The following is a 25,233-nucleotide window of genomic DNA, read 5'->3' on the forward strand; positions in this document are numbered from 1 at the left end:
ACAAATTTACAGTGCAGACAACTGATAGGGGATTAACCTCAAGGAGTCATTTTATGAAACACTTATAAATCAGCAAGAGGAAGAAGCAGGGGAGGGAGAGAGAATGAGAATGCGTGGTTATGAGCAGACAATTCACAAGAAAGACAGGAATGGCCAAAGACGCTCGAGGTCACTAGTCATTACAGAAGCGCAAATGGAAACTCTCTGGAGTTATCACGTCTGTGCTCGTCAGATTAGCAATGACTAGGAGCTCGGCCAAGGACGGGCAGGGGTGTGGGGCCAGGGTGGCTCCCACATCCCCGGCAGGACTGCAGACTGGGATCCCCCTGCGACGCCACTGGTGACATCCAGCAAAGCGGAGAAGAGGCACAGCCCGTGACCCACAAGTCCACCTTTAGAGACATCCCAGAGACACCGCAGCACGTGTACATAATAAAAACTGTACAAGAATGTTTGGTACAGCAGAAACACGGAGGTCCAAGAGTAGGAGGATGGAGAAGGAAATTGTCTTACATTCAGTGGAATTTATGCAACAGTGAAAAGAAATGAATCAGAGATACATTAATATGCGTAACTCTCACAAAGAGGATATTGAGCAAAAACAGCAAACTGCACTCTGAGGTGTGCAGCCTGATAACACTCACTAAAATAGTGAGATCCCATAAAACAGAAGCACGGGTCATTATGATTACATACAAATGCAGTCAGAATATAGAAATATCACCTACAATTGGAACACGCCAAAGTCAGAACTGTGGTCACCTCTGGGATGCGAGGGAGGGAAACAGAACCAGGGAGGAGATAAAAGGGGTTTCGACTCTACCTATAAGATTTTATAAAATACATAAATCTGAAGCAAATATGGCAAAACAGTCATATTTGTCAAAGCTGAGTGAGTGGCACACAAACATTTGTTATGATGAATCACCTCAACATTTATTGAAGCTTTCTTTTTAAAAATTTTTCTAATGTTTTTATTTTTACTTTTAAGACAGAGACAGAGCATGAGCGGGGAAGGGGCAGAGAGAGAGGGAGACACAGAATCTGAAGCGGGCTCCAGGCTCCCAGCTGTCAGCACAGACCCCGACGCGGGGCTCGAACCCACGAACCGTGAGATCATGACCTGAGCCAAAGCCGGACGCTTAACCAACTGAGCCACCCAGGTAATGTATTGAAGCTTTAAAAAATATTAGAGGCATAAAAATATTAACTCCACCCCAGAGAGCATGATTACAAAATAAACTGATGAGCAATTTTTAAGTGACATAAACTTGATTTCAATATTGTGTTATAAATATATACGTGGAAGTGCGGTAACGTGGTAACTAGATGTAGTGAGAGAATAAATTTAATGGCTGCCCTCTACTTTCAATTTTTTCTAAGTTTATTTCAAGAGAGAGAAGAGAGCATGAGCCGGAGTAAGGGGTAGAGAGGGGGCGGGGGGGAGAGAGGGAATCCCAAGCAGGTTCTGCACTGTCAGCACAGAGCCCAACGTAGGGTTCAAACTCATGAACCGTGAGATCATGACCTGGGCCGATATCAAGAGTTGGACGCTTAACCGCCTGAGCCACCCGTGCATCCCACCTTTCCAAATTTTCCGTAACACACACATATTACTTTAATAACCGGAAAGAGCATTTTTAATTTGAACCTCCAACCCATGTCTTAAAGCAATCCAAAAAGGATTCCTGTTACGATGAGCGTTCTCAATGGCACAAGGCTTGTACGTTTCCCAGGCTCCAGATGATGGCTGGATTACACCAGAATATTTCACCACTATTATTTGTACAGTGCATATACAAATATAATAATAACTGCCTCCTGCCTCCGGCTAGTCCCCTGGAAAATAGATCCTGAAGATAAGTTTATAAGCTGAAGCTTTACTGGTGGACTCCCAGGCTGAGGGGAGGAAGGCACGGAAGGGTGAACACATCGTAGTGCACTGTGTTGCTGGCCAAGATTTCATGACAAGGCACGAGTGGTTGTTCAGACGCGTGGGAGGTCTCTGGGCAGATGTCCAGACCACCCTACTGGGGAAAGTCCATCTGGGGGAGGACGGCAGAGGAATTTACCTGCTGGTCACCTCCTGTCTCTCATTGATTAACGTTTGCCCATGGGACATGAACCCCTGGCACTTCCAGGATCAGGTTCCGGATTCCAGTCCTGCCACTGGGGAGAAGCCACCGTCCACACAGCCCAGTGCTTCGCCTGGGTGCAGAGATGGAAGGCGTGGAAGTCTGGATGGGTCTGGTACAATGGGCTCTGGGAGCCACAGTGCACGCGGCTGCCTACGTGGCGGTGTGGGCCGGGCCTCAAGGGGCAGAGGAGCGGATGTGACTGCACGTGGTGTTGGGGGGGGGGGAGGGAAGTACTGGCCGCAGAGTCTGGGGCTGTGCATCAAGGAGGCACAGGTCCGGGAGTCAGTGGGGTGCCGAGCACATCCAGGAAAGTGCATTCACTGACCCAACACCGCCAACCGGTGGTGCCCCTCGTATACTCTCTCCCTTGACGACCAACTCTCGCATGCTCAGAACAAGATGCCCCACTGTCTTTCCAAGACAGAAAGTACAAGTTCAATGTGCCTGAAAGCTCTATTCTAAAAAAAAGCAGGAGCATCCGCCTACTCCTGTTTTAGAGTGGATCCATCGTCCGGCCAGCCTTCTGACTTCTTCCTCAATACTGCAAAGAGAATGTTCTGGCATTTCCATCGTGTTTACTATAGGCCAACCTCTGGGAACCATCTCAGGTAAGCATTAGACTGGCTCCAAGCTGTCCTTACGAGAATGCTAAATCCCAAGTTCCAGGTAAATGCCCAACATCCAGTCTCTTAGCCAGTGCTTGGTCTAGCTTCCTTATCTACTTCTGCCTAAGCACCCCCAGCTTCTGCCGGTACATTAGCCACTTCCCGCAATTCCCGCGGTGTGTGGACAGATCCTTCCAGGATCAGGGTTTGTAATTCCCAGCGTGGGCTGTCCTGAGCCCCATCTGGTTATCGTGGAAGCAATGACGTGCAGGGAGATTGTGATACCCATCTCGAGAATACAGTAAAACCTTGGATTGTAACCTGTTCTGCGAGTATCCCACAAGACAAGCAAATACTTCTAATAAATTTTAACTTGTTAAATGAGTGACGTCTTGCAATACGAACAGCACGTGCTGCCGAACGTCACTCAATCACAACTGAGCCAATGGTTCTTGAAATTCGCTTTGATATACGAGCTCTTTGGATTAGAAGCCGGGTTCTGGACCAAATTATGTCCTCAAACCAAGGTTGTACGGTCATTTTGCATTCTGTCCTCAGGCAAGGGGAAGGCCTGCTAGCTAGGAGGGGTCAGGGCAACGTAGGGTTCAGGATTCTTGGCTTATGTACTCCGTGACCCTATCCCAGCTTTCGGAAGCTCTCTCGTAGACGATCAGAAAAAGTCACCATCTGATTTTGCGGAAGGAAGCCTGTCAAGGTTGCATGCTTCATATCCTTGGCAGCGATGTTATCCTCATAATCAGATCCCGGGCCTGATTTTTCGGTAGGTCTTCCCCGTGGCTGTGTCAGATGAGAGTTGTCTCTGAAAGCTGCCTTGGATGCACCCAAGCTGAAAAAATTGCTTTCCTGTCACTTTCCTTTCCAAGGCCACCATGGCCAAGTGCACCCCGCCCCCTCTGTAGTCTTTACTGATATCATCGCCCCTGCCCATAACCTTGTCTTCCACCTGCGGTTCATCCTCGTCAATCACAGGCCAGAGCTTGAGTGATGTTGAGGCCACTGCTGGGATCTGTTATCCCAGAGGTGTTCCTATTGGCAAAAGGGTTCCTATTGGTTTCGGATGGGTGGCAATCCTATTCTAAATCCCATCTGGAGGGTCTATTTTCTAGAAGACTCTGGCACCAAGTGTCGAATTTGGGGTTCCAAAGATAACAGAGTCTGAGGTAAAGCTTCTATGCTAGTGTGTGGTTGTGGGATTAAATAACCCAGCAACAGAAAGGAGGGAAAATGGAAATTAAAGCAGGGGAGGAAGGAGAGAAAATACAAGGTGATGTGCTGAGTTAGCCTCTGCTTAAGAAAGCAACGGTGGTAGGGGGCACCTGGGGGGCTCGGTCGGTTAAGGGTCCAGCTTTGGCTCAGGTCAAGATCTCACGGTTCACGAGTTCGAGCCCCGAGTCGGGCTCTGTGCTGACAGCTCAGAGCCTGGAGCCCGCTTCGGATTCTGTGTCTCCCTCTCTCTGCCCCTCTTCTGCTCACGCTCTGTCTCAAAAATAAAGAAACATCTAAAAAAAAAAAAAAAAAGAATAACACAAGAAGACTTTTCTGTGAGTCCACTGAATAGGACACTTCCAGACGGCAAATGAGCTAGTCCAGGGTGGGGCTGACGTCACAAAACGTCCTGATAAAATTAGTCCCTAGTCAGTCACTGTGGCCCATCTACTATTCTGATGTAGTATTTTCAGCTCGCTGATTAAACAAACGTCCCGTCTTCCCACTGGAGCCACCCAAGGTCATGTCCATGCAAGCAGCCTTTTTTTCTTTTTTAATGTGGTCTTTGAACCTCCGGTAAGCATGACGCCGTCCCACAGCCTTGAAATGAAATGGTGGCAGTCCAAATGCCAGAAGGATGGGGAGTAGCTTCTAGGGAACGGAAGGTTGTGAACAGCCCTGCCAGAGAACGGAAACATTAAAAATAGAATTGGTTTTTGGTGGCAAGATGGAGAGAAATGTAAGGTTTTTTCTCCCCCTTCTCTTTTTTTTGCCTTAATTCATTCCATTGAGAAGTCCGGAAACGTGTTCAGCTTCCACTTTATCCTGTTATATATTCAGTCTTTACGTGTCTTTGCCATCAAAGATCTTCAGGCACAAATAGAAATGCAATAATCGTATTTACTCAGCCACATAACCTTTGACTTCTTTGCGTCTAGTGTATTTTGAGAAAGTGAACAAAAGCTTCCCACTTTTGTCTCCCATCTTAGGCTTTGTTTTTGGTAGTGGAGAAAAGCCGAGAGAAAACGCTCCCGTGATTCAAAACGAAACACCCATTTTTTTTTAATGTTTATTTATTTTTTAGAGAGAGACAGAGCATGGGCAGGAGTGGGGTGGAGAGAGAGGGAGACAGAATCTGAAGCGGGCTCCAGGCTCCCAGCTGTCAGCACAGAGCCCCACGAGGGGCTCGAACTCTCGAGCAGTGAGATCACGACCTGAGCCGAAGTTGGACGCTTAACCGACTGAGCCACCCTGGCGCCCCAAAACACACCTCTCTATACACAGAACCTGATTGTCAGTAGGGGCAAAATAGTGTATTTGAAAAGAAGCTGGCTGGTTCAGATGGGCTGGGGTTGGAAGAAAGGGAAGTTGTTTAGGGCTCCTTCACCACTTTCCTCTAAATGCCCTTGTCCCCTTCGCCTGAGCTCTGCCCCTCAGTAATGCTCTCTGGCGTGGGCAGTGGCAGAGGGATAGGTACGTGCTCCACCGGTGACGCAGACCGCTCACAGGGCAGGGGCGCAAGGGGACCTCTTTTGTTCCAACGGAGATGCCAGACACTCACTGGTGACACGTTCACGGGACGGCCACACGTGTAAACACGGTCAAGTACTATTCTCCCAGACACAGTCCTCCCCGTCCTCCTCCGAACGCACCAGATCACGGAGGAACTGCAAAAACTGAAAACGGAAAGACTGCACGTGACTGTGTAGGACGTATTGTAGTATTTTAATAAAAAGGATAGGCACAAGCACCTTGAACAGAAAGTTCCAAAGCTAGCAGGTGAGTCTGAAAGCTATCACGTGGGACTTTCAGAGCCACAGTTATTAAAACCCTGGAAAAAAGAAAAAAAAAAAACAGAACAAAATGCAAACCCTAAAACTAACATTCAGTAACCTTAAATACAAAGACACCAACACCACTGTAGAACTCATTTGTACTTTATTAACAATGTGGCTTACAATTTTTTTCAAGTAAAAAGGGTCTTTTTTTTTCATTTAGAATAAAAATTAAAATATAACTCTGATATAGATTTTCATTTATTTACATGAAAACATATATACAGAATTCAATCTTACAGCAAACCAAACAACATGCCCTTTGTCCTGCAAATTTCCAAAGTGAAAACACGAATTTTTCCTTGGGACACACCAGAACGGCACACGAGATATGAATCGAATTTCAGTACAAACTTCTCAAACTGGAGTGTAAAACAGCAAAAGAACTTTGGACTTTCACGACTAGGAACAGTTTATGCTTCCAGATAGCATGCTACCTCCCATTCTAAACAACAAAGGAGATGATTTTGTTCTCTTCTGTCGTTTCAAAAAAAAAAAATCGTCTCCAATTCCCCATCGCGAGCAGATTTTTCGGCAAACGTTGGTCCCAGGATTCTCCTTTTCCTTCGGGGTAGCCTTTAGGTCCACCTGCAGCACTGCCCTGGCTTCCGGGCTGGTTCACAAGAGACCTACGTGCTCGCCGGCGCACTGAGAACAGGTCAGGAAGATGGAAAGACTACCCGCCCGGGAAACTGCTTGGGTTCTTTTTATCACCTGAACCACAGGTGGCTTTTAAACGAACACCCAAGCAGCGCCACGTGTCAGCAATGACAATGTCTTGGGTAAATTCTGTGGGTCAGATATAGCACGATTCGATTCTATCGCATCCGTGTGTGGGGATACCTGTAAACCAATTCTGGGGATAAAAGCCGGGAGAACCAGATTAAATATTCAACCGAGTTGAAGGGGATAAAGCAATTTCCAGAAGACTTTGAAACGGAAAAGAACGGTAGACGATTAAGAGAATCATGACAACATTGGGCTGCAAACCGAACTTTTCCTTGCGATTAGTTATTGCACCAAAAGACACGGGCCGTTATGTACACGTCTTCAACGACTTCTTCCTTAAAAACTACAGACACCTTAATTTATTACGCTTCCCTTCAAATCATTGCACACTCGATCACAGCGTTCTAAAGACAGTAGAGTACGTGGACCCTCGGGTCGCCACCTTCACCAAAAAATGACAATGATGCTCAAACCACAGCAAAGGTTTCAACGCTACTGTTTTTATAGTTCTATGTACAGCAAAGAAACAGAAATGGGCGTTCTACAAAAGAAGTATGAAAATCCCCAGTGCTTGCAAAACGAAAGGAGAACGGCTCTTTAGAAAGGTGTCTGGTGTAAGATACAAGGCAGATCTCAGAACTTGCCTGATAACAACACTCAAAATTCTGAGAGACAAGTTAGGGCACTCAGACCAAGCTTCAAAGACAGAGCCAAATCCAGTCTCCAGAGATCACAGGAAGGGTCAGAGGGGGCGGCGGCAAAGGCTTGGGTCATTTGAATTTACCGAGGAACCAATCAAAGCAAACACAGGAAACGCTCTTTCAGATTCGATCAAATAAGGAAAAGCAACCGGAGTAGCCGTGCAGCTCAAACACTGCGTGCGAGTCAAACTTTGATCAGAGGAACTTACTTTTAAAAGTGACGGGTGAGTTCTCTGTACTATGCAACTTCGCGGTGAAGGAAACTGGCTTCCGTTTTTTTTGTTGTTGTTTTTTGGTGGTTTTTAATTTTTTTTTTTTTTGAAAAGCAAAGAGGTTCATCCACTGTGCCAGCCTGCTCTTTTCAGGTTTATATTGTCGTGGGGGGTGGATAGCTTCCCAACACAGTCCAAATGCAGTCGGCAAGGCGGGGGCTGAACAAACTCCATTCGTCTTTGGATGGGACCGCGAGGTGCCTCTCGCCACCAAAGACGAGGTGGCATTTCTGCTTCTCAAGTTACACACACTGTGCAGACTGCAAAGTGTCCGTGTGGCCGGGAGGAGAACACGCTTCTCGGCCAGCTCCAGGAGGTAATGCAGGACCCCGGCACACAGAGGGCGGGACTTTGGTCCCAAAGTATTATCAAAGAGACAGAGCATCAACTGTAGCATCTGGGGAGGGAGAAGGGAGGGAGGCATATCGCCTGTTGGGTGTTTCAACCAAGAAACGTTAGGCTTGGGGCTGTGGCGGCACGTGGGGAAGAGGTGTAAAATCAGCATTTCCTGCCGTAAGAGGCACAGTAACGACACGGTACAAAATGTTCCTCGCAAACTGGCCCGAGGTATGAGACGGAAGCTGGTGTGGGTAAATCCTACGGAGAAAAGGACGCCTTAGCATTCCGGAACCAAACCGCTACTGATGTGGGCCACACCCACCACTGGCAATCCCCAGAGCAGCCAAGTTCAGGAGCACGTGGGCAACGCTCCCGGCAAAAGCATCTTCTTGGTCCTAAAATGTTTCCGGCTCTCGACGGGCCAGCGGGCGGCCCGGACACGACCTTCGTGAAGGTTCCCCCAGGGCTGGGTCTTCTGCCTCTGGCCCCAGCCCCGTCGTCCTTACGGCTCACTCGCAAAACCGTGGTGGGTGAAGCGACTGGTCGCCGCACAGAGACAGAGGACGAGGAGCGTGTTGGCCATCTGGCCCCTCGGGGAGCAGGAGGCCCCCCCAGCAGTGGTGGCCGTGACCTGCCCGGGCCACCAGCGGAAGGACCTTCCAGCTCTGGCGGGGGCGGGGGGGGGGGGGAGGCTCGGCTCCAAAGACGCCCGGAAGGAGCTGCTTGTTCCCACGTTGCCTTTACTTGAAAGGACACGAGAAGGTCACATTCGTCCCAAAAGTACAAAGACACGTTGCAGCCACTACATGCCTTCGTGGTTCCAAGCGCAATGGGAACAGCTCGGCTTGAAAAGGCCACGGTGAAGGGTCCTAAGCGAGTCAGCGCGGCGAAAACGCCAAACACCTCGCAACGGACACCCTTTCCAGCGGGCGCCCCCAGGCTGAGCCACGGTTAAGGCCGCGAGCATGTGGCTGAGAAGGCAGGGGTGGGGGACCGAGAGGAGAGGGACACTTCAGCTCAGGAGAGAGAAGCCTGGCTGCAGGCCGAGCGCTGGTCAGCACGGACACTTCCATCCCGACAACACGGCCAGCGGCACCGGGTTGGGACGTGGGGGGTCCTTCCGTCCCGGGGCCCCGGGAAGAGCTACTTGCCAAATGTTTAAAACTTGGTGGCAAAAATCAGCTACGGGGAGACAGTAAAGAGTCACCTGCAAAATATGTTTCCCATCTGCATCGGTAGCCAGGACAGAATGTTCGTAACAAAGGTCGGCGTCAGTCACCACACTCTGCGAAATCCGACAGAGAATCATGCCTTAAAAACGTAGCCGACACATGACGGCTGAGAAGCCCACCGCATGGGGTCACCCCCGCTGCTGAGACTCTCATCAAGGAGAAAAGATGGAGGGTGGACGGTAAAAAGGAGTAACCGAAGGGCGGGCAGCCTCTGCTCTCGGTGTCGGCCTCCGGACACGTCTAAAGGTTTAGTTTTCCTCGCGCACGTTCCGAAAGGCATCTGGACACCTGCTGCAGCGTGTGGGGGTCGGCGGGGAGGGCAGGGGGAAGCAGTCCATTTGGGTTTGAGTGACCATACTGGGTCCCTCACGGGCACACACACAGAGGGGGTGCTGGTCACCAAAACCCAGCCAATTCTCAGAGCCAGAGATCTCTCTTCCAGGGACTGAACCGATTTAATGGAAACTGCCCCAGAAATCAGCAGCCTCCCAGCCAGGGTGGGCTGCAGGGAGCACTCCACGTTGTGGAGACCACGCTTCTTTTTCACCTACTGTGTGTCTCGTGCTGGTAGATCGGGACTCTCAGCAGGAGCAGGATGGGGACAAGGGGTCCCAGAGTGATCCGGTCACCCAAGATCGCAGTTGGTGGCCAGCCGTGCCCACGGAAGAAGAGCGGGGCTGGGCCGGGTCACTGCCGGCTTCCTGTGGGGAACGCCCGCCTCCTGGGACGTCCCAGGGCCGGGCGCATCGGAGGGGCGCTCGAAGCCAGTCTCATCAAGGGATTCGGGACAGGATCCTTCTGAGGGGATGGTTTATTCAAAGCCTCCCGAAACCTCTTCCCGTTCCTGCCATTAAGCTCTGCCTTCAGTCCACAGCTCAGCATTTCCCAACAGACTAAAGGAGTCACTCCCCGATGTGGTCGCAATTAAATCAGAACGTTAGCAGTACGTGAAGTTCTACAAAAGGCTGCAAACGGAACCCTCTGCAGGCTCCGGATGTCCATCACTCAGGGAGAACCACTTCATCGCCTCTCCTTCCTAAAAGGCACCTCTGCCGGGCGATGACGGTCTAGCCCATCCTTCTGTAACCACATCCTGAAACATCGCCTCCAAGTGCGTCTGAGAAATGAGCCGCCACCAAGATCAGACCGCGGTGACATTTATGCCGCGAAAGCCACGTGTGCGTTGCCGTGGAAGAAGCATCCGTAATGACTGCAGAAAACCTCCCAGCCAGGTGCCCTCCTCGGACACATCCAAAAAAGACATCAGCTGCGCCTTGGTTTTCAAAGCAAAGCGGGGCCGTGGTTTAGGAAATGCGTCTGCAGGGAGCTGCCTGGACTCGGGCGGGAGAAATGGGAGACACGGACGTACAAAGAAGCTCTTCGGTGCCCTCCAGCGCCTGACACTGTCCAGAAGCCACCGCTGTGGTAGCGGGCGGGCCTGAAATCGCGGCAACGTCAAACAGGCTGGGGGGTGAAGAGGTCCGCCACGCTCCTTGCTTTTCGGCCCTGTCTTGTATACGCACCATCGCGCGTCGCCCAGCAAAGTAAAGCTTCAGTCTCGAAACCTTCCCAGGACGCCGCATCCCAAGAGAACGGGTCACCTCCCAAGAGGGCAGCGTCAGTTGGCGTACTGGGCGTAGAAGGCCACTTTAACTCTCTCGATCTGGTGGCACAGCTTGATGGCGGGCCCCAGCTTCAACTCCATGCATTCTTGCACCGTGGGAAGAGTCAGCAACAGGAGCGCTTGACCGTCGATGTCCTGCCAGGAAACAAAGCCACGTTAGAGCCGAGACACCGGGCGCCAAGGGAAGGTATCTGCCATGGCGGGCTTGGTCCTGGGGGCCAAAGGGCGTGAGGGGTGGCCGGTGGGGGTGAAGAGGCGGAAGAGGGGAACCACTGCAGGATCTCGTCCTTCTCAAGGAGATGGCCCCCTGCTGGGAGAGCACCCCCCCCTCCCCCCACCGACCCCTGCCCCGGGCCCTCCCGTGTTCTGCCATGACTTGACGTGAGCACTAGAAAAGAGCTCTCTCCGAAAAGAAGCAGCTCTCTCTTTCTTACCCAGGTCTGAACTTTCACCATCGGGATGGGCAAGAAGACGCCGTAGAGGTGAGCGGCCCCCCAGAACAGTTTTCCCTTGAGGAAAACTCAGGTATGTAGATGCACACCACGGCACACATCTCCGTCTGCACGCCCACATCCCCCAGAGTGAGGCGTACAAGGTCCCCCTCCCAGCTTTGCGTTAGTTAGCTCTCTACAGCCATGCACGGGGTCTACACGAGGAAGATGTTCATTAGAGCCTGTGAAGTCGCGTTCACCACAGGAGGAGGGGACCGAGGCTCCCCCCAACACTTTACGATCACCCTGACGGACATCTCTGCCCCTACTGTCACAACTGGGTTTATTTATGGAGACGTTGTTTGACTGGGGTACTGAGTTGAAGTGCAATCCCTTCTTCCTATCCGCCAAGGCAGTCTTCGTGTTCCAGAAGAAGTAAGAGGCTTCTCATGTTCCGGGGAAGTAAGACAAGGTAATGACACAGACCCATGGTAGAAGGAGAGCATAAAATGAACTCCGCGCCAAAATTTCTGCCGTCTGGAGAAGCAGCGAACCCAAGGCGCCATAAGCCACAGAGACTTCACAGTCATGCGACTGCACACGCGCTTGTGAGGTCGCGGACATCGTGGGTCATGAGCTACACAGAAGCTTATTTTCTTAAAATGATGGTGTCTTCAGCGGTCTTAAAAATATCAAAAGCAAAGAAACAGAAAGCGTTGACCTTGGGAAGACCAACATGATCAGTTTCAAAAGCCACCTTCGTGTGCTAATAATCCCTGCGGAGTGCGGAGGCCGTAAAAATTAAGCGTTAGTTTTACAAGTATCAATGCGAGTGCAGCTTCTGATGTCTCAATTACACAAGCCTCATCTCAACCAAGACTCAAACTGGACCTTACTGAACCCCGAAGTAAACCTATCAGTCTTGAATTTACACTGAAAGTAGGAGATGAAGGAAAGTGTCCGTGAGTTTTTGGTGCTCTATTTATACCACTTTCCCCTTTTTCTATCGTACTCTTGTATGTTACTTTGTCTCTTCGGATGCTACTCTGACTGGAGTAAGAGCAAACTCAAAGTACCGGAAAACAGTGTCTTGCTCAAGGTCATGAACTAAATAAACAGTGGTAGCCGCTGACCTGGGACCGGTATAGCCAACTCCGTTTTCAGAGGCAAAGCCACATATATTCCATCAAAACTCGACAGAGAGGGCGTAGGCCTCAGGATACAAAGTCTCGTGAGTATCACGGGCCTCATAAAAACACACTGTGAGGAGGAACCAGGATGATGTTACAAAACCACATGAGGTGGCGTAACCATTACGTTCAATGAAGAACAGAACAGAAACTTGTTTCAGGAGATGGGAAGTATTTTTAGGTGGAAATTAACGCCAAAAAAGCTGGCTGATCTACCTAAGATCACATTGTTAGAGACCAAATTGGAACTGGGACCCATGGTTTTCTGATATTAAATTCTGGAGGGAAAACTGCGCTCTAAACATGCCCACTTAGTATAATGGCCATCGTTGGACGTACGGATTCAATTATAATTGAAAGTCAGCCCTAAAATGCTTCTGTAACTCTCTACAGACCAAGTCGGTGAAGGTGGCTGCCATATGCACGCACCACATTTGAATGGAGGATGTCACTTATCTATGGACTCAACAAGCAAGTGTTTCCCGAACACCTACTCAGGGCCAGGCACTCTCACGACCTCTGCGATTACCACATAAACAAAACAAAGACTCCCTTCCAGGAGAGTAGGAATCTCAAGGGAGGCCATTACGTTGAACAGACCACCACAATACAGAGAGATTAAAGCGTGGACACAGCTATACACACTAACGGACGGGAACGTGACCAGCCTTATAGGAGTCAGGAAATGTTTCAGGGACCAGCGATGCCTGAACTTATACCAAAGGGGCCGAGGAGATGCATGAAAAGGAGGAGGGACCCACGGAAGACCAGTAGTTTGGGAAAGCATGTTTTCAGGGAAGGCGCAGAGACGCGGAAGGTAAAGCTGAGATGGGCCCAGAGAAGAAACTGGGACTTCCTCTGAGGTATGCGACCAGAAGTCGCCAAAGGGCGTTAGGCACAGAGGTCACATTGTAGGATTCGAACACCTGCCCGCTGATTTTGGCCACAACGTATTGGCATGGATTAGCAGGCAGGGAAGTTACGAGGGGCTGAAAGGGAGGCCCCACCTCCTAACACCATCACCTTGGAAGACAGGATTTCAACACATGCGTTTGGGGGCGGGGCGGGGGGGGGGAGGGGAGGGGGGAGGTTTGCAACATTCAGGCTAAAGCACAGGTGCTATGAACAGAGCCATGTGGCTCCTATCCCGAGCGATGTGCCGTCCGCCGGGTGAGCCAGGACGCACACTTCCGGTGTTTCTGGATGTGCCTCCACCAGGCTGTCCACAGCTCCCCAAAGACTCCGCATTCTTTTGTGGAGACCTCACGTGGGAAGAAATAAGGAAGGTGAGGGTCAACTGCACTGAGCCGCAAATATCTTCAAAATGAAAACTCACAGCTAATGGGGAGGGCGAGCTGAGGTCTGCAATCCCCAAATAGAAACCTCACGATGGCCCCTCACTTCGCCTGTTCTAAACCTAGCAGGGCTTCTGCCGACAGAGGGTGGACACCGGGAGTGAATGCAGTGCTTACATTAGAGGTCACACTCCAGATTCCTTCCGATACGGCCGAAGCGTTTATCCTGGGGGAACTACAGTGCCTTTCACCCACCAGTTCCGTTCTGGAGAGTCGCATCCGCCTCAATAAACTACTCCTCGAACACCACCCACCTGCCTGTTGGGATAACCGTGCTCGATCCTGAGATCCTAGAATGAACTGTGCCACCACCGTCAGGGTGATCGCCATCGGTCAAATTCAATGGTCACTGGAAGGGTGAACAAGGACACAAGGCGTCTGCTACAACATTCAGCGCGCGATCCACACGTGAATATTTCCTGCGCGAACAGGCATCACAGAATATGCCTGACGTGAAGGTCAGGCCTCGAGATAAGGGCTGACCCTGCCCAATTATTTTACAGAGCTGGGCAGAGGACGTGGTCTCTTTCCTGGGACATCTCGTGGGAAAATCTGCCGGTGGAGGCACGCCCAAGCCTGCTCTCTCGGGCCCCCGTGAGACCCCCGCACCCACCAGCTGCTACAGGGCCGCGGCCTGAACCGTGTCGCTCCCTGTCCTGCCCTTGTGGGTGCTCTTCTTTGGCTGAACAAACCTCAGGAGCACCTTGTATACATCCCCCATCTCCTTCCGGAGACGTCGGATCGCCTGGTGCTGTGCAATCCCTCCCCCAGCCTCCCTGCTCTGACCACACCAGTCCCTGCTCTTACTGTTGCTGACTGTTGATGAGCCCATCGCCCCCGGGAGACCGGAAGCCTCTAGAATCGGGGGCCGTTATCGCCTGTTCTCCTGCACCGGCCGGCAGGCCTCCGGGGCCTGTGCAGCAAGGGGAAGTTGCACAGAGCTGCTCCGGCAGAAGAAAACCAAACGAGAATGATGGGCAAGTTCATAATGATGGCCTCTGGACCTTTATCAGATCCCGGCCCCTTCCCCCCTCACCCCAACACACATTCACTCGTCCCGCAGACGGGCAGAGCCAATGGGAGAGTGCTTTCCAGGCCCTCCTTCCTTCTGCCCTGTGTCGTGCCCGAGGAGGAGGAGGAGTTGGTTTGGAGCGCCTGGGTGGCTCAGCTGGTTAAGCACCCGGCTCCTGATTTCAGCTGAGGTCATCATCTCACGGTTTGTGAGATCGAGCCCCGAGCGGGGCTCTGTGCTGACAGCGTGGAGCCTGCCTGGGATTCTGTCTCACTCTCTCTCCCTCTGTTCCTCCCCTGCTCGCACTTTCACTCTCCCTCAAATTAAATGAATAAACTTAAAAAAAAAAAGTAATAAATAAAGAGGTCTCAGCTTTGAGGCCGCGGTTGTCATGCTCTGAGCGTGAGCTTCGTAAGCGTGGGCAGCTGGCCTGGACGGACCCTCCTACGGGCCGGTGCGCTTGACTCGTGTTCTCTGGTGCCCCGCGCATCGCGGAGCGAGGAGAAACACCCGGCCGAATGCGTCTGCACACACGTGAGTGTGCAGGAGGACCAAGGTCACGGGAGGGCTGGGGTGAGGCGGTCTGACTGATCGCAGAGACCTTGCGCCCTGCGTGTCACCTGGAAGCCGGCTGGTATCTCGGGCGGGGCGGGCGTTCTGTGCAGCCTGTTGGCTCTGAGCCGCCTCGGGGCCTCTGGCTGTCGTCCTTGGTTCTCGTTTTCCGTCCTCCCTGACGCTGTGCGACCCATCTCCTGCCCTGCGTGTTCTCATCTTCAGACGGATGCGTGATCAAGCGTTAAAAGGCGCCCCGGCTTTCTGAACACCAAAGCGTCCGGCTGCAAGGGGCTGGATTTAGCCACCCGACCATCAGACGGTCGCGGGAGGGGAAGAGGCCGCAGCGGCGGCTCAGGGGCGTCGAAGCTGCGGGTGCCCCCCGACGCTCTCCCGTGCGCAGATGGCCCCACGGCTCGGGGGACAGCGGGGGGGACGGAAGCCAGCCCGGGCCCGAGGCTCACCGACCCGGCGTGAGCGCCGGGGAAGGAAGCCCACCCCGCATCCCGAGGGCGGCTTCCTGTGTTTTCGTTTGAAAGAAGTGAGCTCTTCCTCGCTGGTCGTGTAGTTACAGACCCCGCCACGGATTTCATTTTTATAGCTCCACTCTTGCATACTTCCAAGCTGCCGGCAAATCACTCGTATGTGAAACACGGAAAAGGACCCTAAACAGACTACTGATTTTTGAGAAAGGAACCGTGGTAAAACACTCAACAGGAAAGAGAAGGCCCGGCACACACAAAATTAAATTTATTTGGGTACGGAGCAGGTCCTCAGCAGGGACATTCAGGTCTACGGAACCAGAGAGCAGACAGCATAGTCCATAAGCTGTCAACGACCCCGAGTTTCTTTCATCGAAGTGAATCACTCGTTGGGGGAGTCTGCTTATTATATGTGTCTCTGCTTCATAAGAGGTGTATAAAGAGGCAATATTTTATTTAAGAGTTTTGTGAGTTTTTCTCTCAGTTATAGACGTGTGGAGTTGTACTGTGCAATGGACATGTTTGCAGCACGAAATTACAGAGCATAGATGTTTTAAGCTGTTGCCGTAACATTTCAGAATTAAAGGTGGGCCTTCCGGTAATGGGTAGTTTATACTTTGTGTCAGCGGGTTGTGACGGCTTCTGAATGTAGTGATCACCATTCCGCCTTGTGATTTTTCTCCCGCGCTGCTGAACAGAGCCGCCTGCTGGCTCCTTGGGGCCGTCTAAAAGCTCGTGGCTGGCCACGAGGCCTTGGCTGGCCTGACCCACTGGAGGCCTCACCGAATCATGACCATGGCACTCGGGCTCAAAGATGATAGAACAAATACACAAAAACTCGTAATTACGGGCCTGACTGAATGGAAAAGGACTCGAATCCCACACACTTCAGATAGCACAGAGGGCAACAGCGTATTATGGTGACGGGGGTGGGGGTGGAAGGCCTAATGAGAAATCTGAAATAAGAACAAGGCTATCATCAATTAAAAGCTTGCCTATTTTTCTGCCTATAAGAGTTAAATAAGTAGGTATGTACGACCCAGCTTTTCAACGTTTATTTATTTTTGGGACAGAGAGAGACAGAGCATGAACGGGGGAGGGGCAGAGAGAGAGGGAGACAGAATCGGAAGCAGGCTCCAGGCTCTGAGCCATCAGCCCAGAGCCTTACACGGGGCTCGAACTCACGGACCTCGAGATCGTGACCTGGCTGAAGTCGGACGCTTAACCGACTGCGCCACCCAGGCGCCCCTGTACAACCAAGCTTTTAACCAACGTAAGAAGAGAAATTGGAGACAGGGCCCTGCCCACTGCCTGGTTCTAGAAGTGCTAACGTACCAGGCATGCTTCATTTCTTAGACACGTTAGCTTGGGAAGACTGGAAACTTCCTGAGATAACCGTAATAAGCTGGGCTCAGAAGGACAATTAAGGATAACTCAGCATCTGTACTATTTGAGCCTTTTCCCCAAGTCAGCTTTGTTTTCACTTTCTTGCTTAGTATTAGAAAGCTGTAGGGACGCCTGGGTGGCTCAGTCGGGTAAGCGTCTGACTCTTGGTTTCAGCTCAGGTCATGATCCGACGGTTCGTGAGATCGAGCCCTGTATCAGGCTCTTCACGGACAATGTGGAACCTGCTTGGGGTTCTCTCTCTCTCTCTCTCTCTCTCTCTCTCTGCCCCTCCTCTGCTGGTTCCCTGTCTCAAAATAAAAACTTAAAAAAAAAAAAAAGAAACCTGTAAAAACAATCCCACTCGAGCCTGGTGGCCTCTCACAGTGCTGCTCAGCCATAACTGAGCAGGGGAGCTCTGTGCTCTGCTCTGCCCAGAGCCCAGGTGAAAACCATTTCTCAGTCAAAACTGGGCATTTGGGTCTACAGATGAAATAAAGCAAAAAAAAACAAAACAAAACACAACTGCAGATAATCTAGAATACCACCTTCTACACCTACCTTTTGAATATCTTAAGACCCCTAAACAGATGCCCTGTCGATGTACACGGAACGAACACACGAGCAAAGAGATCCACACGTTAAGCTTTGGGTCAACAGCACGCGGCACGCACTCGAATGCAATGCCTTGTTCGCGGTGTCACTACGGGCCAACGGCAGCCTGGGAAAACGCTGCATTAGGCAACGCTCTTAGCCGGGGTTCAACCCACTGCTTTGTTCTTGTTTTCAGGGTTGAGATGCTCCAAATCGTGCCAGGCCTCGTGGTGGCTGTAACTGTCCCCTGTTTGTGTGTTTTGAACGAAGGGACACACTCATGGCCCAGTTCTCTACATGCGACGCAGCTTTCTCCTCTTTTCTGCTTTTCTGGTCCCTCAGAGAGGAAGGGCTGATAACGTCACACAGCAAGGTGACCCTCCCCTGTGGCCGCCGCTCCCTCCTTCACGCGCACTGGCCGGGTGTCTACAAGGAGACTCTGGTGGTCGACCAGGCGGCAACCTTTGAATGTTTGAAGTGCTACCCTCTCCCAGGAGGAGCTGGGAACCACATCAATTTGCTTTTTACACAGCGGGCCTGGAAGAAAATCTGGGGGATACGCTGGGTGCATGCAGAATCAGAGGCCTTTCTTTTCTCTTCCTGATTTAATGCCTGAGTTACTTTCTTTCCAGAGCATCCGTCTGCATAATCTAAAAAAGCACGGGATAGACACATCTTTAATTGATTAGATGGTAAACTTATTTTTTTTTAAATGCCAGGTCCTGAAAGACGGATATTTTTACATGGCGAGACAACGTGAGACGCGGAGAGAACACGGCGGCGTAAGTCGCGGGCTCCACCTGGCGCTTCCGTAGGAGGCCAGGGGGCAGCCTGGTGGCACAGGTCCAGAGGGGCAACCTGTTTCCATACCCATTTAAGGGGCAATGGAACCCAAACCCTCCTTTCCCGCGGCTCATAGCATGTCTTACGTTTTGGCTAATTACGATCGTCTCACCTGCAGAGTCAAAACGCCGTTAAAGGATAGATGTTATCTGGGGCGCCTGGGTGGCTCAGTTGGTTTAGCATCCAATTTCGGCTCAGGTCACGATCTCGCGGTTCATGAGTTCGAGCCCTGTGTGAAGCTCTGTGCTGACAGCTCAGAGTCTGGAGCCTGCTTCAGATTCTGTGTCTCCTTCTCTCTCTGTCCCCGCCCCCCCCCCCCCCCCGCCCTGCTCATGCTCTCTCTCTCTCTCTCTGTCTCAAAAATAAACATTAAAAAAATGAAAACTAAAAAAAAGGATTGATGCAATCATCCATCATCCTTTGGCACAGCACCTAACGTGCCCTGGGTTGTTGACATTTGTACAAATGCAAGAGTGAAAAAAATATGAAAACATCACGCGAAACACAGCAGGACAAGGGCTCCCACCTCTGGGAAGATGAGCACACATCCTGTCCCTGTTCCTCCCACTAAATGTAACAAAATCCCTGAGTGTTATGAATCAAACGTATGGCAGAGAGAAGGTAGCAGACCGGCAGGGACCTGGGGACCTGAGTTGGGGCACGGTGGGGCGTGCCCTCGTTGTGCGTCTGCCTTCTGCAGCCAAGACCGATTGCTAAAGAAGCTTGCAACCCCCGAAATGCCAATGTGCCTGAGGGAAAGGGGCCCCACGGAAGCCTGCTCTTTTCAGCCAAAGGACTGAGGAAAAGGGAGCCTCGGCAGACAGAAACCTTTTAGACAAGAATGGCCTTCCTGGAGGACAGAGGACCCCCGCCTCCAAGAGCAGCAAAGGCCGGGCGAGTGGCCCTGATGTCCAGTCTGCCCAGATGACCCCGGCCCCCAGCGCCCCCACAAGGGATTATCAGGGAAAACCAAGTGGGGACTTCCTCGACAGCAAGGAGCCCCCCGCAGAGGTGTCAGGGAGGGACCACGTGTGCACCTGGGTTGGCACCCACCTCTTCCCCCACAGTAACAGGGAGGCACCCTCTCCCCTGCCAGAGCCGGGTCCCAGAAAGCCAGCTCACTCAGAAGAGCAAACAAAACGTCACCGATGCAGCAGGAGAGCAAGCACACCTGTTCCTGAAAGATCTTGGCCAGGGGGGCGCAGTCCGTCAGCTTGATGAACCTCACCACATCGGTCACCGTCCACTCCAGAGGGTTGCTCTCCAGAACCAGCCTCTCCTCCTCCTCTTGCTTTGTTTCCTGACGGGAGAAGGGGTAGGGAGGTCATCTCATCCCTGCACGGACGCTCAGGAAACCCCGTGGGCCCGAGCCAGACTTTCCTCCTCCCTCTGGCCTCTCCCCGGGCACCCGGACGGCCCACAGAAACTGCCGGTCTCTAGGGACTCTCTTAGCAATTCATCTGGGTTGTGACTTTGCCTCCAATGACTTGTGTGCCTTCAGAGGTTAAACAAACAAAGAAGCAAAGGCACAGTGGGAGCAGTTGCTGAAAACCAAGTTCATCGGGACATCTTGGGCCTGCTTAGCAAGGATGCGTCTCCGACGGAGGAGAGATGGTGTGGGGCGTATGAGAACGCACAGGAGACAGCCAGGTTTTCCCCATTTATTCTGGGGACGATGGTGCGGATGGCCTTCCAGCTGAGCGGGCGTGGGGAAGACCGGATACACTGCTTTCACATTTTACAGCATCACAGAGGCCCCTCCGTGAAGGGAAAGCCTGCTGTTCAGGGGACCTTGAGGACTTATTCTGTCTGTCCTCCTGACGAGAATCCTTCGAGGCTGTGAAACCTTCCAGAGAAAAAGGTGCCATGACTTCCCTCTGAACTCCACTCCAGACGTCACCAGGCCTTGTGCCCGGATGTGGGAGCCACGCTGGAGCTGCTGCCACTGCTTTTAGTATTTTAGTTTAAAAATTCCTTTAATGTTTATTTGTTTATTTAGAGAGACACGTGAGCAGGGAAGGGCTAGAGAGAGAGGAGGAGAGAGAATCCCAAGCAGGCTCCGCACGTCCCGCGAGGGGCCCGATGCGGGGCTTGACCTCAGGACTCGTGAGCCGTGAGATCACGACTTGAGCCGAAGTCGGACACTTAACCGACTGAGCCACCCAGGCGCCCCACTTTTGGTATTTTTACAGGGACCCCCGAATCAAGGCCTTGACCTTCAACACGCTGTGGCAGCCCCCCACCCCCCAGCAAGCCCGGGGGGGCCCGTGGGTCTCACCTCTGCGGGGTCCTGGCCGCCGGCTGCGCCCTGCTCCCCGCCCTCGGCACAGGAGGCAGCCTGTGCCCTCCGGCCCCTTCGCGGCCTCTCCACGGGCGGCCGGCGCTCGGGCTCCGAGCTGCTCCTCAAGGTGACGGCCCTCCGAGGCCGCGTGGAGGGGACGTCGGCGGAAGAGGTGTCTGTCTGGTCGTCGCGGAGCTCGGAGCCGGTTTCCTCGCTCCCCGTGTCCTCATCCATGGCGTCCGCGTCCTCCTCCTCGCTCTCCTGGGGCCAAGGGCAGGCGCTGAAGGGCGGCTTCTCCCCTCCACCCCCCGGCTGACCCACCCCGCCGTCCCCGCCTCGGTGCCCGTCGCAGCCCCCTCCCAGGCCGCGTGGCTGAGTGGCTGCACCTGCTTTCCGCGAGGAAGAGGCAGGGCTCCCGGTATACTCGGAGCCGCGGCCTTGGCCGTGAGCAGCCGCAGGGGCCGGCCGGGGCCGTGAGCTCCGGCAAACGCAGGGAGGGGCTTTGAGCAGGACGTACCTCCCCCGAGCCGGCGGCAAAGTCCACAGCAGAGGACCTGCGCTTCTTCTGCACAAACATGGATTTTCGCCGTTTCCTGCGTCTGGCTGGCTTCGGGGGTCCGCCCTCGGCGCTAGCTTCCCCAATGGGGGGTTTCACGATCTTCTTCCTCTTTCCGTAATAATAGGCTGCAAGGGGTCAGAGGATCAAAAACGTTTTTTAAAGGTCCCGTACGCGTACGGATGTGGACAGAGAGAGACAGTAGAGAGACAAGAGGAAGATGGGGAGGAGAGAAAGAAGAGAAGAGAAGGATCAATCCGACATCTCACGCACACCTCAGGTTTCCCCGTTTCCTCCACAGGAAGAACGTTCCTCCAATGCCCTCATATCCTGGGGGTGTTACTGACAGTCTTGAAAATTCAAACGTTAGAGCCCTAACCGCCCATGTGATTGTATTTGGAGAGGAGGCCTTTAAGGAGGAGATTAAGGTAAATGAGGTCAGAGGAACGGGGCCTTAATCCACAGGACCAGTGTGCTTACGAGAAGAGGAACAGACACTCGGAATGCGCACACGGAGGGAAGGCCACGTGGGGACAGAGACGACAGCCGTTGGCAAGCCCAAAGAGAGAGGCCGCAGCAGAAACTGACCCTGGTCTTGGTGTGTGTCTGCATTAACGCTTAGAGCACCCATTAGAAAATTGTCTACCAACTTTCAATAATGATTGATATATTTTATAAATTCAACGTGCGATCAACTCATTAAAACCACTGTTAAGGATCCAGTTTTCAATTACAATCCCAATCAAGACTCACTGCTGAAAATCTCAAGTGTCCCCCAAGATCACCCCCCATTATTCCATAAAGAACCAAATGCAGACGGGCACCTGGCGGGGGGGGGGGGTGGGGCTCAATCGGTTAAGCGTCCGACTCTTGATCTCGGCTCAGGGCACGATCTCATGGATCATGGGGTCGAGCCCTATGACGGGTTCTGTGCTGACAGGGTGGAGCCTGCTTGGGATTCTCTCTCCTCTCTCTCTCTCTCTCTCTGCCCCTCCCCCTTTTCTCAAAATTAATACACAAGCATTTAAAAAACAACAAATGCAGAAAAGGAACTTTTATCTATGGTTGGAAGGAGCTAAGAAGAACACCAAAACACACAGCTCCTGGGTTACGGTGAAGCACGCGATCTTTGACGGAGCCGTGGTTTCCATACGTGCCCACGCTGCTGTATTCCTACGGAAAAGTCTGGCCCCGGGCCTCAGTTTCCTCACATGCAACACGAGACCAGTGGGACCAAGTGGCGAGATCGCTGCCTCATGGTTACTCCTAGATACCGGTTACAAGTGGGTAAGCATTTGTTCGCACCCAAGAACCCCATGCAGGCAAGACAAGCCTGGTGCAGTCTGGCTTTCTAGAAGCCAGATGCTAGGAATCAGAGCAGTTTTACCAGACATAAACGCAAGCGTGGCACACTTTGGGAGCCGTGAGGTCACACTGGGTGACCACAGACCTTTCTGCTCTCAGTTCTCCCTGAGCCTCGGTTTATCACTTCCCCTTGGAGCATGGGTTCAGCCTGTAGCAGGCTTTACTCTAAGTTGCCCCAGCGATCTTAGACTTTTGACGTCCTATCATACCAGACCCAGAAAAATCTGTAAGTCGTTTTGGTCGTGCTTAATTTGAGCTGTAGTAACCTGCTTCTTCCCTCTTGTTCCCCTGATCCGGAAGTGCACAGAAGCCCATTTTTTAAGGTCAACATTCAAGGCCAGGTTTAGCTCTCAGTCAGGTCCTTTCTGATCCGGAAGCTTCTGTTAATGAGAAGCCTGCTTCAGGAGTCCCTCCTCCCGCCAAAGGTAACATGAGGCGTCTCCGGACAGGACGGTGACCTCACCAGGCCCTACAGACGTGCCTTCGCCTCCCCATGCACGAGGGTAGAGGCTGTGTGCTCCAAGCTGACGGAGGAGGGCGCTGACTTATAGCAGGGATGGAGTGGACAACAGGATTTAGAATATACACGCACATACAGAGAGAACACTACAAGGAAATTCACACTCAGAGTGGTGTCTCAAGGGTGTGCAAATTCCTGGTTCGGACACACAAGCCGATCAGTCCCAACTGGCTGGGGCTCCCGGAGCACGGACCACACTCCAGAGGGCCTGGTGTGGGATCCTGGCAGCTGGAACGTGGGCTGGCGGTGGAACAGAGCTCCAGGCCACCGTGATGGGGATGCAGCCACTCCCGGGTCAGACATAACCCAGGGGAGACGTTGCAAGAGCAGAAGCGGGGATGGGGGAGTCAGCAGAGCTCGAGATAATCCGAGGTGCAGGTGTCTGGGAGCGGCTACGGTGCATGCAGACAAAGGCCAGAGCTGAGGCCTTTCTCCAGCCCTCCTTCCAGCCAGAGCATTTCCAAACCCAGCCGATCGCCTGAAAGTCACGGCACACGCACTCTCACTTCTTCCTGGGCAATGCCTGCTGCTGCAAATTCGTTCTGGGGTCAATCACCCCGTCCCTGCCTTCCCCTGGGCTGGAGACACGTGAGCCGTACCACGGCGAATCTTAATTCTTCTGTGGCAATTCCCGTGGAAAAGCCCTCCGCAGTGTGTTGTTAAAAAACAAACAAACAAACAAAAAAGACCAACTCCCTTACCCCACGGTTTAAGCCCAGACACCCGTGTTGTTTTCGTAGTTTGTACTTACTGTACTTGGTTTTGGTGTGAATGGAGCAGTTCTCTGGGCAGTTTTCGGAAACCAGCACGGGACTGAACAAATTTGGGCAGCACTCCAGCTTGGCACAGACCCGCCGGCAGAAATCCGCTACTTGGTCGGACGTCCGCACGATCTTGGCCACGGCCCTGTAGGTTTTGCCTCTGTATCTGGAAGGAAGAAAGGAAAAGCAACGGCGAAGCCGCACAGTTACTCAGACCTGTTCCGTACGGCGGATTCCAAAAGCAGCCCCTTTATTTCCTAACAACAAATCGCACAGTGTGTGGGACTTGAGGGCCATTTGTTTTTCTCTTTCCTTCCGAGCTCACCATGGCATTTTTAAGGAAGCCCAGCATCGTGCCCAGCGCACGTGACTGAGGGCTGTAACAGAATCCCCTCCACAAAGATGTCTGCTTAGCACCTTCTCTCTGTGGGATACGTGATGGAACGTTCCAGAATGCTTCTGGAATCCAGACATGGTCTCGTGTTGCTCATCGCTTTTGAGGAAAAAGAACTTTATCCTGCCCAAGGAAAACCACAGGCGGTGAATCACTGACAAAAGAGTAGAGACCGTTTCTTCTAGAAAGCAGGGTGGATGGATTGTTCTTCAAAAATGGGCACCAAAGCCCTGGTCCAAATATTTACGGCAATGATGACGTAAGTAATGCCTGGCTCTTCCGAGCACTTGGATGCATCACCTGTCAGCACATTTTTAAAAATATCCCTGGTACAAAACAATTATAAACTTCTCAGCTGGCAGCGTCTTAGCTGACGTATCGCGGAACTCAAGAGCCCACCTACACGAAGAAGTCATCAAAACCGTGGGGCCTCTTCAACTGTGCCCTTCATGCACACCCTAACTTTCAAGCTGAAATCTCGCACAACAATTTCTTTTCCAGGAGAACAGCAGGCTCTCTGGCAGGTGACACTAGCGTTAGTCTTTGGAAACTAGGCCAAAATCCAGAGGCATGAACCACCGAGTAGGCCAGTGCTGCCCTTGCACTTGGGATGGGCCAAACCTCCCAAACCTGCGGAGCCCATTTGTGTTTCGGGGTTTCCAAAAGTCTGCCACAAAACAGAGGGAATATTCGTGCAAGTAGCATAACGTAAGGAGAGCATCGCTTTTGTAATTTGCGAATAAAATACTGCGTTCGGTGGGCACCCGGGGGCTCAGTCGGTTGAGCGTCCGACTTCAGCTCAGGTCACGATC

The 25,233-nt window shown here is 52.3% G+C and overlaps 1 protein-coding gene across 14 annotated transcripts in view; it reads right to left on the reverse strand.

Moving 5' to 3' along the window:
• Positions 1 to 5,668: 5,668 nt before the first annotated feature.
• Positions 5,669 to 25,233, reverse strand: part of SFMBT2 (Scm like with four mbt domains 2) — a 227,691-nt gene continuing 208,126 nt past the window's right edge. For 12 of the 14 annotated variants that reach the window (XM_023256314.2, XM_023256316.2, XM_045060845.1 and 9 more), the window contains 5 exons: positions 24,018 to 24,193; positions 21,343 to 21,509; positions 20,823 to 21,086; positions 19,716 to 19,844; positions 5,669 to 10,837 (listed from right to left, as the gene is read on the reverse strand). In XM_023256314.2, coding sequence (XP_023112082.1) covers positions 10,697 to 10,837; positions 19,716 to 19,844; positions 20,823 to 21,086; positions 21,343 to 21,509; positions 24,018 to 24,193 — 877 coding nt within the window. In that variant the 3' untranslated portion in view covers positions 5,669 to 10,696. Of the gene's footprint in view, positions 10,838 to 17,394; positions 18,352 to 19,715; positions 19,845 to 20,822; positions 21,087 to 21,342; positions 21,510 to 24,017; positions 24,194 to 25,233 lie in introns of those variants that run through there. The other 2 variants (XM_023256317.2, XM_023256318.2) reach the window with 2 other exon arrangements.

This window comes from Felis catus, chromosome B4 (genome assembly GCF_018350175.1).
Source record: "Felis catus isolate Fca126 chromosome B4, F.catus_Fca126_mat1.0, whole genome shotgun sequence".
Classification (NCBI taxonomy): Eukaryota; Metazoa; Chordata; class Mammalia; order Carnivora; family Felidae; genus Felis; species Felis catus.